The sequence below is a fragment of the Eschrichtius robustus genome, chromosome 1 (assembly GCF_028021215.1).
Source record: "Eschrichtius robustus isolate mEscRob2 chromosome 1, mEscRob2.pri, whole genome shotgun sequence".
In the NCBI taxonomy this organism is placed as follows: Eukaryota; Metazoa; Chordata; class Mammalia; order Artiodactyla; family Eschrichtiidae; genus Eschrichtius; species Eschrichtius robustus.
Window position 1 is genome coordinate 167,093,280 of NC_090824.1, and position 14,716 is coordinate 167,107,995.

Sequence of the window (14,716 nt, forward strand, 5' to 3'; positions counted from 1 at the left end):
AACACTCATTTCCCAGGTGATCTCATGCGGTCTCGGGGCTTTAGATACACCTCACTGTCGTCAATCCCTGACTCTATGTCTTCAGCCCCAAACTCTCCCGTGAATTCCTGAATTATATGTCCAACTGTCGACTTATCTTCTCCATTTACAGGTGAGACAGACCAAGAAGGAGGAGGCTCACACGCTGCAGTCAGGAGATGACATCACCAGAGTGAAGGTGTGATCTTACAGCCCATCAGGACTCTCAGCGGAGGTGAGAAGGGAGCAACCCCATCAGAGCCCAGCCCACTGTTCCCCCAAACAGACCTCATCCTGCAGATGAAGGACCTCCGGGAGCCCATGCACATCCTCATGGATGACTGCTGCCCTTCTTTCTTGACCGTCCCAGTCTTCAGGTCCAAGATCCGGCCTGAGAGATAGAGAGAGAGAAAGAAAAGGACATTTGCATAAGTCTCTGCCTTTGACTGGGGGCGTGGTGCAAGTGCAGGGAGAGCTCTGCAAATGCAAACACAGGGGGCAACGCAAATCGCAAATCGTTTGTTTCTTGGAATTCCCAACATTCTTTAAGCAAGGAAATCCACACAATTCAAATGCCTTGTTTTCTTCAAAGAGTGGTCCACACTTGCTGCCTCTGCATTGTTCAATTCCATCACCACCAGTCCCTCCAATTCGGCTTTCTCCCCCACTACTTCATGGAAACGGCATTCACCAAGGTCACCAACAACTTTCTTATTGCTAAATCCAAAATGCGTTCTCTCTTTGACTTATCTGACTGCTTTGCAGAACTTTACTCAACGGCACAATGATTCTCAAAAATCCCCCCTCCCCTTGGCTTCTGACAAGCACTCTCCACTCTCCTCGTGTCTGCCCCTTCATCCCCCAGGGGCTCCAACCTCAGCCATCTTCTCTTCTTGTTCTGTGCATCCCCTATGTGATTTTATCCACTCCGAGGTTTTGATGATCACCTCTATCCTAATGACCCTACGTCTACACCTCCAGCACCAAGATCTAAACCACCAGCAGCTGACTGTATACCTCGAAGGCAGCATCACCCACTTCTCCCCAGATACCCGCAAAAGCATCTCCATCCAACAGCAATCGAAGCCAGAATTCTAGATGTCATCTTACCTTCCTCTCCCTTGCCTCCCGCACACTCAGTCGGTCCATCTCGTCTGGCTCATCATTCCTCGAGGGAGACTCACTCACTTCCAACCCCCAGCATCCTCTCTCCTCGGTCCACCTTTCACACGGCTGACAGCTGTCTAGACAACACACATCTGACTGTGCCCGCCTTGGCTTAAAACTGCATTGCTATATGGTAGGTCCCTGTTGATTATCTGATTATTTTATATATAGGAGTGTGTATAGCACAGGGAACTCTACTCAATACTCTTGTAATAACCTATACGGGAAAAGAATCTGAAAAAGAATAGATATATGTATATGTATATGTATAACTGAATCACTTTGCTGTACACCTGAAACTAACACAACATTGTAAATCAACTATACTCCAATATAAAATAAAAATTAAAGAAAAACTGCATTGCTTACAGGAGGTCCTTACAGAGTCCTTCATGATTTGGCCCCTGCCTGCCACTCAACCTCATTTCCCCTACATTTCCTAGTACCCTGTCCAAGAGAAACATACTAAGAGCCATCTATGTAATTTTAAATGTTCTAGCAGGAACATTTTTAAAAAGTTAAAAGAAGCAGGTAAAATTACTTTTAATAATATATCCAAAACATTATCCTTTCAACATGTCATCCCTGCAAAAATTACTAATGGGATATTTCACATTTTCTCATACTAAGTCTTTGAAATTGGTGTGTATTTTACATGTAGAGCATATCTCAATTCCGACTGGCCCCGTTTCGGGTGCTTAGTAACCATATGTGGTTAGAGGTTTCCCTGCAGTACAGAGAGCTCTGGACCGTGGCCTCATCAAAGCACTCACCAGGCAGGCATCTCTATAAGTGCCTTGTGCCGTCACACATTGGCAGATATGGTCCTTTCTGCCAGAAATTCTCTCTCTGTTCCACATGAACTGTCATCCTGGTGAACTGCTACTCATCCTTCAGCACCAGTTCACATGTCACAACCTCTGGGAAATCTTTTCTAAGTTCTTCAGGCAGAGCTTCATGTCCTTTTCTTCCTTCTTCTCCATGTCCTTTTCTTCCTTCTTCTCCCTTCCTCCCTCCTTCCTTCCTTCCTCCCTCTCTCCCTCCCTTCCTCCCTCATTCCTTCCTTCAGTATTTATCAAATGCTTTTCATGAGACAGGCATCTTGTGAGGCTCAGGGGATGCAAATATGCGCAAGATCATGTCTACCACCATGTCTGGTGGAAGAAATAGACATTTATAACACTTTCCACATTGTACTGTAATGATTTAATTACATGTCTGTTTTCCTTGACCTTGAGCTCTGTACCTTGAAGAAAGGAATCAAGTTTAAAATGTTGTGTCCTAGCACCACTGATGGTGTCTGATTCAGTGTACAATCAGCCCTCCGTATTTCATGGGTTCCGCATTCCCAGATTCAACCAACCACGGATGGGAAATATTTGGGGAAAAAAATCCCAGAAATTTCCGAAAAGCGAAACTTGAATTAACTATTTACATAGCATTTATATTGTTATTACATATAGGTGTTACAAGTAATCTAGAGATGATTTAAAGCATACAGGAGGGGGACTTCCCTGGCAGTCCAGTGGTTAGGACCCCACGCTTCCAATGCAGGAGACGTGGGTTCGATCCCTGGTCGGGGAACTAAGATCCCACATGCAAATACTGCACTGTTTTAATATAAGAGACTTGAGCGTCCGTGGACTTTGGTATCTGTGGCGGGTACTGGAACTAATCTGCATGGATACCGAGGCTCGACTGTATATGCTTGCTAGTTGAACTGAGTTGCTTTTACGCATCCATAAGAGGACTTTTCAACACAATTGGCATTAAGTAACATGCTAGTATAAATGGATTGTTACCTCCTTATTTCCCTGTCCCTACGTTAAAACACACACGCATCTGCACCCATCACCCGCTGTGCTCTCATCTCAGAGGAAGAAATGCTGAATCTCAGTGCATCCTCGCCACCCACAATGGGCTTTGTTCCATCAGCCAGGGCCCTCCAACCCAGTTATTTCTAACTTCTCCCCTCCCTACCATCCGCTCCTTCCAGTATTCAAACATCATCAAATATCTTTCATCATGGGTGTCTCAGGGTGGGGTGGGGAACAAATAAAAAAACCTTCTTGGAAGTTCCCGTCCTGTCCCCCAACTTCTGAAGTTCCCATCCTCCCCCTAAACCCCGCAGTCAGAGCGTCCTGCCCACGTGCACTGTCTCCCGCCCCGCTCCTCCTGATGGCTTGGCCCCTGCGCTCTGCCTTCTCTACAGCTCACAAGGCTGCTCCAGCCTAGACCACAGGGTCCCTGTTTGTTGCCACATTCAATACACACTATTCAGTCCCTCTTGCTTTCATCCCTGACCTTGACCAGTCCCTCCTCCTTGGAACATTCTTACCCCAGGACACCACTTTCTCCTGCTTCTCCTTTGCTGGTTCTCAGCCCTTGTGGTGGCTCTTCCTCCTCAGCCCAGCCTGGCCCTCCCGGGGTGTGGGGGGGTTGCTCCTTTTCTCTCTCACTCTCCCCAGGACCCTCTAGTAATGTTTTGGCTCCCCTACTCCCTACACGCCGATGACACCAAGATGTCATCTCCAGCCAGACCTCTGGGAAGCTCCTCTGTGTCCAACTGTCTCTTGGGCATCTCAGACACCTTACACTCCACAGGTCCAAAACCAAATCCGTCCTCCTGTCCAAAGCGTCCAGGGCTGCCTTTTCCATAGTTCCCTACCTTGGTCGTTGGCACTACCACTACTCAGTTGCTCAATCTAGAAATCTGATAGCTAAGAGCATGGACCTAGCTTTAAATCCTGCCTCCTTCACTTACTGTGTGACCCTGGGCAAGTGACCTAACATCTCTGTGCTTCAGCTTCTTCGTCTGCAAAATGAGGATAATAATAGCACTGTGCTCGGATGGTTGTTGCGAGGATTAAATGGGTTAATACTATAAAGTGAGCATGGCTCATAGAAAGTGCTCTATAGCTGCTTATTCAATAGTGAATATGAAAAACTCACTCCAACATCTGGTCAATTACTACCATTCTGTCAACTCTCCCTCCTGTACACCCTTGGTCTATACACGTCCATCTGCATTGCTACTACTTAGATCTGCCCTCGCTGTTCCCCTGGATGGAGTGCTGCCACAGCCTTGCTCCCTTCAGTCAGGCTTCTGCACGGCTACCGGAAGTCTTTACTTAAAACACAAAAATGACAATGGCTCTATGCCTTGTGTGACCCCCAGCACTTAGCTTCTCTAGTCCACAGTTTTATTGCTGCAAAATGGAGGAGTAGGATCTCACGTTCAGGATCATTGTGATACAACACATACACAAGTGATCTGCACACAGAAGGAAAGCAATAAGTGTGAGTTTCCCAGCAGACTTCAAACAAATGATCCTGTCGCACTCCTCCTTGAAAACTCTTCATGCTCCCGACGATGGAGTCCCAATAAAATCCAAGTCCTGCAGCCCAGTATCAAAGGTCCCCCAGTGGGACTTCCCTGGCGGTCCAGTGGTTAAGACTCTGCCCTTCCACTGCAAGGGGGCGTGGGTTCAATCTCTGATCAGGTACTAAGATCCCGCATGCCGCATGCCGCATGGCATTAAAAGGTCCCCCAAGATCTGGTCTCTGCTCACCTCACTCTACCTGTCACCCCCTCCTGCTGACCAGTCACCCACCACGGCTCAGCTCCCTCCCTGGCATGCAATGACTCATCATGGGTCCCCAGGGGCCGCTCTCACCTCTCAGCTCTGGGCCTTCCCTGCAGCTGCCTTGGGAACCTCCCTTCCCTTTGCCTGCCTAACTCCTATTTATTGTCACAATTTACCCAAGGTGTCATCTTGCCATCATTTAATACATGTTTATTAAACACCTACAATATGTAGGCACTAATATAAGCACACAAAGCTAAACAGGCAAAGGCCATTAGATTCCAGTGCGTGAATAGACAGCAAAAACCAAGGAACAGAAGGAGTAGGAGGGAAGGGAGGGGAGAGGAGGAGAGAGTGTCAGGAGGAAATAAGTGCTAGGAGCAAAATAAAGTCAGAGTAAGAAAGTGGTCAGAGAGCCACGCCTTTGCAATAAGTAGTTGAATGCGTTTCTATCACTTGAAATCAAAAGGTCCTTGAAGAAGGCACCCCCCCCACCCAAGTGACTCCCACTGCTTCAAGGGGAGGGGAGGGAGCAGGGGCGGCACGCAGGGTTTTGGAAGGGGCGTCAACTCTCTTTCCCCAGCACCTGCAGCAGCAGCTGGGACACTGCAGCCTTCGCTCCCAGGGCTCTGTAGGGTGCGGGGTGAGCAGCCCTCCAAACACCGGTAATCACCACCATGCCCACTACAGAGCCACGCATCTTTAAGCAGGAGGTGCACCCCAGAGTTCAAGCCCGTCTGGCCGGCTCTCTGTCTGCTGGGAGCTCTGGCACCATCCCGCACGGAGGAGGCCCCGGGGCATCTGCCGGCGTTTGACACCTGTCTGTCTCACTCACAGACGTCTTCTTTTCAGGGCTGTTTTAGTGGAAATTGTCACTTGCTTCATCATCTACCAAATGGCAAATGGTTTCAGCTGTGAAGCAGGCCAGCATGAGAGTCTGTCAAATTCCAGAGTGTGCTGTGAAAATAAATCACAGCTGCGAAGCACATGAGCCCTGGAACATGAGGAAATGAAAAAACACATTTCCATGGTCTGCTGTCCTGACCCTGAGGGGCCACAGCTTCAGCGTTTATTTCTCCGTGTGCTTCTCCAATTTCCTCAGGCACAACGAACCCCCTTTCCAGGCTCCTTGGGAATGGAAAGCACGCCTACTTTATGCAGTAGGTGTGTTCCTGAAAGGCTTATGGAAATTGGATTTTTGACAAATTTAATAGCAGGGGAGATGTATGAAGGTAGGGGGCTAACCCCCGACTCTGGGCAGTGAGTCCCAGTGTAATGGACTGAGAATCACGCTCCATCCCATGGCAACTGGGTGTCGAGTTTACTTACAACGGGGCTCCCCAGAAGAGAAGCAAGCATGGAGACAGAGCTGCTATTTACACTGCTCTTAACCTTCTTTCCTGAACCACAGAAACCTTGGTCTGCTTAGAACCATGGGTCTGGATTTCTAGGACTGGTTCCCAGTGGGTCCCTAGAAACACAATCAACCAGGCCAAAGCTGACCCCTTCCAGAATCTCCCCTGACCCCCAACCTCATCCACTGGGTCAGGAGGACTCGCTCCTTTGTAATCCTGTCACTGGCTGGTCCCACCGTGAATCTCATCCTGCTTTCGTTTGGCCGGTGCCTAAACTCCCGGCCACCCTGGTCACCTCTCTCTACTCTCTGTCTTCTTCAACCACGACGATCCAAGCCCCCCGTCCCCCTCCTCCCTCATCTCCTCTAGGTGCCCTCTGGAACACCCACTCTGAAATAAACAAACTCCTACATCCTCAGCTCCTTTCAGAAGCGGAGGGCCTTTCCCCAGGCCCCCTGACTTAACAGTCCAGCCTGAACTGCTTGCTTCCCTGGCAGCATTTCTCCTGGAGAAGAGACTTGTTCTCTCACATCCCATATGCTACGGGGTCAGAGGTAGGTCTGCCATCTTCCTGGGCCCCCAGAGCCCTTCCAAACCAGCACTCCTCTCATAGGACCCCAGGCTCCTTCCAGACTCACCACGTCAGCCTCGTTCACCTGCAAGCCCTCTTTTTTTTTTTTTTTTTTTTTACAGTATTTTAAAAAAACTTTTAATTTTATATTGGAGTATAGTTGATTAACAATGTTGCGTTAGTTTCAGGTGTACAGCAAAGTGATTCAGTTACACATATACAGGTATCTATTCTTTTTCAAATTCTTTTCCCATTTAGGTTGTTACATAATACTGAGCAGAGTTCCCTGTGCTATACAGTAGGTCCTTGTTGGTTATCCATTTTAAATATAGCCGTGTGTACATGTCCATCCCAAACTCCCTAACTATCCCTCTCCCCCTGTTCTCTGTAGTTTTCAAACCTCCGGGTCGCTGTTCCTCTTTCATTTTTAGATGTTAGCACATCTCTCGTAGTCCTTCTCTTCACCCCAAGACCTGCTGTCACCATGGATGGATTCAGCATCCATGTGGAGGACTCACCTAGCATCCCTGCCTCAGTACTTGCCCTCCTCAACTCTGAGTATGTTCCCCCCACCCCATGGCAGACCCCACGCCCACCACCGTATTCTGGAACTCACAGGCATCTACAACTGCTCCCTTGGAGATTCTACATTCAAACATCTACAACTGCTCCCTTGGAGATTTTACATTCACACATCCCCTCCCGGACCACAAATTTCACAACCACTAGTCGTTTCACTCTGGCCCTCCCACTTCACCAGTTCTTTGAACTCAGCCAGTCCAGTGCCCGAAGCCTCCCATCCCATCAGCTCTTCCTTCTTTCAGTACAGAAGCCATGAGCCTCTCTCTGAGCACTGGCATCCAGCCGGTCACCAGAGCAGGCAGGTCTCACGTTACACAATGGCCCACTTTTCCGAAGAAGCCCCAGAAATCTTCCAACGCAACCAGCAGCTGTGGAAGCAGATATTTTTTCTGCATTTGATGTACAAAGGAGAACCATCAGCGAGTTAATAACACATCCCAAACCTGAAGTATGCTGACTCAAAGAGAAAGGCTGGGAAGGATGGGAGACACAGATCCTGCAGGTGCAATTGTGGGAGAGGAGCATGTCACTTCTTTTCTCTCTGTCTCAGTCCCTTTAACTGGAAAGCAGGATCAGACCTGCCTACTTTGAAGGTTCTATGGGGATTCGAAGGCTTACACGTAAGAGCTCAATAACCCCCTTCGAGAATTAGCATATAAATGACTGGCAGGCTCCAGGCAGCCACTTTGTGAGTCCTAAGATGACTGTCCTGGACTACAGAGCACAGGTCTGAGAGGCTCTCCTAGAGTCAACCCAGCCCCTGCCTCTTGGCTTCTCTAAGGAAGATTCTAGAATAATGCATACTACACTGTCTCAGGCTAAAAGGTTGAAGAACCACTTTTCTCCTTAAAATACTTCTTTAAAATTCTAAAACTAAAGTGGTCTTTTTAGAAAAATCAAACACACACACACACACACACACACACACACACACACACACACAGAGGTACGCAGTAAAAAACCCAGATAATCTTCCTCTCTAGAGAAAAAACTATTAATACTTAGGTGTATCTCCTGTCAATCTTTTTCTATGCCTGCCTGCTCTTTTCTTTTAATTAAATGAGGTTTCATGGTATATATATTTCCACTTTGTAGTACAACATAAACTCATAAGTATTTAATCATAAATATTATTTGAAAGGCTCTGTGATATTATTTTGAGTAGACAATTTACCATGGGACCTTAAGTTGTTCCCAGGTTTTTCATGTGGCAAATAATGCTGTGGTAAATAACTACAGAGAAAAAAATAGCCATATCAGCTTAGGACAGATTCCTGAAAACGGAATTACTGCAACAAATGAAAAAAATTTTCTTAAGGCTCTTAATACCAGGTCCTAGTGAACCCTGCAGTTAACACATTGACCAATATTCAGTGTTTCTGCTCCATGAAATGGAAAGAAGAATGATGACACATCCCGGATTTTAACTATAATTTTTAAAAGACAGTGAAAAAGCATAAGATGCTTCAGAACAGGAGCTGGCAAACTCTGACCTATGACTCAAAGCTGGCTCACTCTCTGGTTTTTAAATATTTATTGGAACACAGCCATGACCATTCACTTATGTACTGCCCATGGCTACCTCCATGCTACGACAGTAGAACTGAGTAGTTGTGAAAGAGACTATATGGCTCACAAAGCCAAAAATATGTATTATCTGGCCCTTTACAAAAAACATTTTGCTGACTCCTACTTTAGAAGAAGAATGAGTCCAACAACGGAGCACCTTTTGCTATGGGCAGAGGGCCCTTCTGTAATTGTTTTCAGTAAGCTGATTTTTAAGTATTATTTTGGTCAGTAGTAACTCTTTGATAAAAGAAGAATCAGAAGTTTGTCTTGGATAAGATCACAAAAGAAGGCTTTGTGCTCATAACACAGCTCCCCAGGCTATAACAGAAATACAAATATAAATGAGAATTATTTCATCAAAAGAATCCTTAAGAAAACTAGAAACATCTTATCTTGGTTTGAAAAGGAGGAAAACAAGAGAAAATGATTAGCAACAAAAGCAAAGCGACGGCTCCATGATGGACAATATTTGATGTCCTTCCAAAAATGTGTGGCCCCTGAAACGGGAGCCCAGGGGCTAGAAGAGACTTTGGTTGCTGTTCCAGTGACAATGTGTTCTCATTCTCAAAAGGCTGAGCACAGCCATTCCAGCAGCTGTGCACACAGGAACAAACACCCCACAGCAGAGGAACCTAAGCAGAGTGCACGAGGCCTGTTCCAGAACAAACTCCAGAGCATGAGCTACAGCTACTGAGCCTGGGAGAGAATGGGCCTTCTGCTACCGAGGGTGGGTACATTTTCCTCATTTTTCATTATCTCTGGCAGGTGTTTGGACACAACTAAGGGTACAGATACACCAATTCTGAAGTTGTAGCCAAGCTATTTTCTTCTCAAACCAGAAGCGGGGGTCTCTGAATGGGCAGTAGAGCTGCTAAGGACAACTGCTCCTCTATCCACCCAGAACCTCCCCCACCACAATGTTCTTGTGTTATTCCTTTTTTTAAAAAAAATTTTAATTTTATTGAAGTATAGTTGATTTACAACGTTGTTGTGTTAGTTTCAGGTGTAGAGTAAAGTGATTCAGCTATACATATACATATACTCACTCTTTTTTAGATTCTTTTCTCATGTAGGTTATCACAGAATATTGGGTAGAGTTCCCTGTGCTATACAGTAGGACCTTGTTGGTTACCTTGTGCTATTCCTTTATTATGGAAGTCAAACAAGAAGCTGCCGTCTTATAAGATCCCATCTCCTGGGATGTAGTGATTGGTTGAGTGTTGGGTACCTGACACAAGCTAGGCCAATCATAGCACCTCATCCACCCTATGCCCACAGCGAATGGGTGAGGGCCGGGCAACCTGACACAAGCTGGACCAATCACTGGACCTCACTCCTCCTCTGTCCATAGTGACTGGCCCCAAGACTAGGACATGGTCCAGCCAGGCCAATCAGAATCCTCCATAGGCAAAATGTGACCATTTCTACCTCTCCCCTTTTTCTTTAGGAATCTGAGCACAGCTTTTTCAGCAGCCATGATTCCAGCTTCATGGAGAATTGGATCTAAGACAATGAAGCTGACTCTAGGAAAGCAGTGAAGACATAAACCAGTGAAAGAGTTCCTTCGCAGTGTTCAAATCATTGATGCCAACAAGTTCCCTCTTATAATGCCTAAACTAGTTCAATTTTAATTTCTGTTACTTGCAACCAAATAGCCCAGACCAATACAACAATCCCTGGCCTCTGACAAAAAAAGGAAAGACAAGGGATTCGCTTTTAGAGGATCTTACGAAGGGCCAGTTATTATCATAAAATATTATTAAACATTTTCTATGCATTATTTGTTTGATCTACATCACAACCCCGGGAATTAGGTCAGACTGGTGTACTGAGGTAGAGTGGGGAGAAGGAAAAAGGGCATTGGGAGTCACCAGCCTCAGAGGGGAGAAATATTTGATCACTGATATTGCCGAGAACTGCTGCTACAGGGTGATAATAAAAAGCAGATTAACTTTTAGTAGGCTTTGTTATTGTTTTTTAATTCTCTATAAACAATGTAGCCCTTTATTCCTGGCACCCTGGGCAGAAACTCATAACAACACCCCCTCCTTGCTAGCCCCTGGGTAGGTTGTATTGTTCCCATGGGGAAACTGAAGCCCAGAGATACTGAATAACTCAGCCAAGATGGGGTCTCATCACTGGGGAGTGGGGAGTCACGATCTGAACTAGAGTCTGTGCTCTTCACAGCAGCGACTGCCCAGGGGAACTGGGAGGCCACATCCCTCAGCAGAAAATAAGATAGCACTCACCAAACGGAAGCAGATGGGCAGTCAGGGGGACAAGAGGTCAGCCATCTGCAGGGGATTGTTGCCAGCCTGTGGCTGCTTCAGGATCAGAAACCTAGACTAGGAAAAGGCAAGGTTTTTTTCCTTGTAATTCTTAACTGTGTGTGTGTTTCCTGCTTTTCAGTTTTTCCTTCTGATTTAATGGAGACCTGTAGATTATGCTAGCCTGTCTCAACCATGCCTCGGACATCACTGGAATGGATTTATGTCTATATTTGGATGGAGTTACGGAAGAAGCAGCACCCCTCAGGGCAGGTATGGTTAGAATGACCACACCTGCCCATCCTGGCTTTTGCCCAGTGTCCCAGCATAGTTATTAGTAGGGCCTCTTTTCACTCCCAAAGTGTCCAGGTTCGGATGATAGACTATATACATATGGTCCCTCTTTACAGGTGATCTCAGAGGGAATCAGAGTGAGAGATGGATCTCACCCCAGGAAGACTGAGAAACTCTGCTAGATTCGAGGTCACCTAGCCCTCCTGTCTCTCGCTCGGGCTCCTCTGCTCCAGGACAGGTCCCCATTTTGTCTTTAGAGGTAGGGGGCAGTTCTCCAGGAGCCTCTCAGAAGAACAGGGTGCGCTAGCAATGCAGTCCCTGGTTCAGCGGGACATGTTCACAAAAAGTAAAAGCTCACTCAGGTTTGGGAAGGGGGAGTTAATGCTCGGGCGGAGTGGGAACGCTCCATTCTAAAGAAACCCTCTGGGGGCCCGAGTGGAGCGGCTGGCTGAACTCGTGCTGCTCTGGTCTGAGCTGCACCGGCTTAACGCTACTCCAGGAGCACCGCCTGAGTCACATTCAGGGGTTTGACTTGTTGCAGATGCTTGGAGATGAACACGAAAGTGAAGTCACGAGATGAAATGTATCAGAAAGCGCTTCTCTTTCCCCTTCCCTCTAAAATTCTTGCCCTAGAAAGAAGGCCTTTCTTTTTCACATTTTCCTCATCAAGAATACATTCATAATTATCTCGTCTGCAACACTGCTCTACTATTTCAAAACCACATGCAACCATTTACTGGTCATGGCAGGATGTGAGCTTCTCAGGGCAGGGACCCTCTCCTATTCCTCTGGGGACCCCCGACAGCCCAGGGAATGCTCTGCCCCCTAATACCTGTGTTCCTTCTTATTGCCCTGTAGCAAATTACCCCAACCCAGAGGCTTAAAACAACACCTATTTATTAGCTCACGTTCTTTAGGTCCAAGTCTGGGTGGACTTGACTGGGTTTTCTGCTCAGGGTCCCACAAGGCCAAACTGAAGGTGTTGGCTGGGCTGGGCTCTTGTCTCAAGGCTCTTGGGAAGACACCACCTCCAAACTCATTCAAGGTCTTGGCAGGTTCAGTTCCTTGCAGCTGTCGGACTGAAGTGCCCATTTCTATTCTGGCTTTTTTTGTGGGGGGAGTCACTCTCAGGGAGACCTTCACAGATCATTTCTCACGGCCCCCTCCACCTTCAAAGCCAGCAACGGTATCCTTCTTGTGCTTCGGATCTCTCCAACTTTCCCTTCTGTCACCAGCCAGATAAAATTATTTGCTTTCAAACGGCCTACCTGATTGGGTCAGACCTACCTGGATAATCTTCATTTTTTAAGGTCACCTGACTTGGGACTTTAATCACATCAGTAAAATCCCTTCCCAGCAGAACCTAGATTCATGTTTGAGTGAATAATTGGGGGCGAGGGGCAAGCTTGGGGAACCTTTGAATATACTGCCCACCATTTTCCCTAACATCATAGCTACTAAGTCCCCTACATATGAACCTTCAAGTTGCAAACTTTCAAAGATGCGAACGTGCATCCAGTTCCAGCAAGGAACCAGAACCTGTACCATCAATGTCAGGCATGAGTGACATTGCAGCTCACTCTCCATCTCCTATTGCTGGCGATCCTTCAGCTCTACCATCTCCCACCTCCTCTCCCTCCTCCAATCAGTAACTCTTCTTGCCTGTTCACTCGATGCCAGCCCCTGGATGCCAGCTGTTGTACTGTACTACTGCACTTTTCAAGGTACTGTACTGTAAGAGTCAAAATGTTTTCTTTATTTTTTGTGTTTGTCTTTTATGTGTTATTTGTGTGAAAAGTATTATAAACCTATTCCAGTGCAGTACTAGAGAGTCGATTGTGTTAGTTGGGGACCTAGGCTAACTCTGTTGGACTTATGAACAAATTGGACTTACGAACGCACTCTTGGAATGGAACTCGTTTGTGTGTAGGGGACTTACTGTACTTGGTCACATGACTTGGATCTCTTCGTGTCCCCCAGGCCAGGTGCCTCCCACACGTTTGGTGTCCAATAGCTTTGTCCTGAATCGCCACCACCTACCATGGAGGTTAAGCTGTCATGACTGTATGGTGGCTGAATTACAATCTTCATGTGCTCCAATGAATGTCCCATGAGTCTTTCTTCCCCCTATTTTCTAAAGGATCCCTGAAGTTTTAGGGCTAGGGCTTCTGTCTCAGAGCACCTCCACCCACCTCAAGCCTCACTGCATCTCCCTTTGGCAGTAGGAAACCTGAGCAGCTACTGGAAGCCGAGCTCCTGAGATCTCCTCAACAACACAGAGGCAGTAAACAAGGGCCCTCCCCTAGTAACCTGGGCCCCTGGCTCTGTATGGTTATCCAGGCAGGGAAAGCTGGGTGACATCCAATGAATGGCAGGCTGTGTGTCACACTAGCCAGTTCACAACTATTTATACACTGGGGACACTGGCACTTGACTCTGGAAGGGGTTCTTCTGGAAGAAAAGACACACGGTCTAATGGCAGCAACCGAGGGACGCTTCCTTACCCAGCTCGAGTTACACGCTGCGTTAAACTCTCCCCACCTAGACCCTATGCTGGGCAGGGTTCTTCCATATCACATCCGGTGCTCACGACTCAGGCTGGCAGGAGAGGAGGGTGGTTAGCATGCGGTGAATTTGGACAAGAAGGGACTACAAAAGTCAGCCCAATTACCCTGAGATGGAAATAAACCACACAGAGCAGCAGTTTTTTGTCAAAATAATATTGTCGAAAGAGGGCACATGGAAGCGCATGAAGATCAAAAGGCTCACAGGGAGCAAGAATCTATGAACTGGCTCTATTCCATAGAAACTTCAAAGTGCAAGCTCCAGCAGGCTCCCAGTTAGGGGGAGACAAGGCCCCGTTCTCAGCCAGCTATTCATCCAACTCAACTGAGGGCTGGAGAAGAAGTCTAGACCAAGTGCAAAGGCAGCACAGAGCAAAAAGAGAGTGCTTCATATCAGAGAGCACAAAGGGGTATCAAGGGAAGCTTCCTGGAAGAGGCGGCATTAGAAGGAGCCCTGGAGGTCCAGAGAGATGGAGCTAGAGGGGAGGGGTGTCCCAAGCCAAGGGATCTGAGCAGGGTGCAGGACAGTGGAGGGAGGGGTCTGCAAACGGGGTACAGTCCTGTCCAGATGGAGCTCAGCGGGAGAGAGGCTGGGGCCCAACCCCAGGGCCCAGAAGGCCAGAAAGCCATGAACAGAAGCAAACAGAAGAGTCCAGCCTTCAGGGCTGTTCCACTGTCTCTCACACAGATGCAGGAGAGCCAGAGATTCCAGATGTTTAGGAAATGTGCTTCCAACAGACCC

At 47.3% G+C, this 14,716-nt stretch overlaps 1 protein-coding gene across 2 annotated transcripts in view; it reads right to left on the bottom strand.

Annotated features, from left to right (window-relative positions):
• Positions 1-14,716, bottom strand: part of ARNT2 (aryl hydrocarbon receptor nuclear translocator 2) — a 193,072-nt gene that overhangs the window by 88,921 nt on the left and 89,435 nt on the right. For both annotated transcript variants that reach the window (XM_068559007.1, XM_068559000.1), the window contains exon 6: positions 307-409. In XM_068559007.1, coding sequence (XP_068415108.1) covers positions 307-409 — 103 coding nt within the window. The remainder of the gene's footprint in view (positions 1-306; positions 410-14,716) is intronic.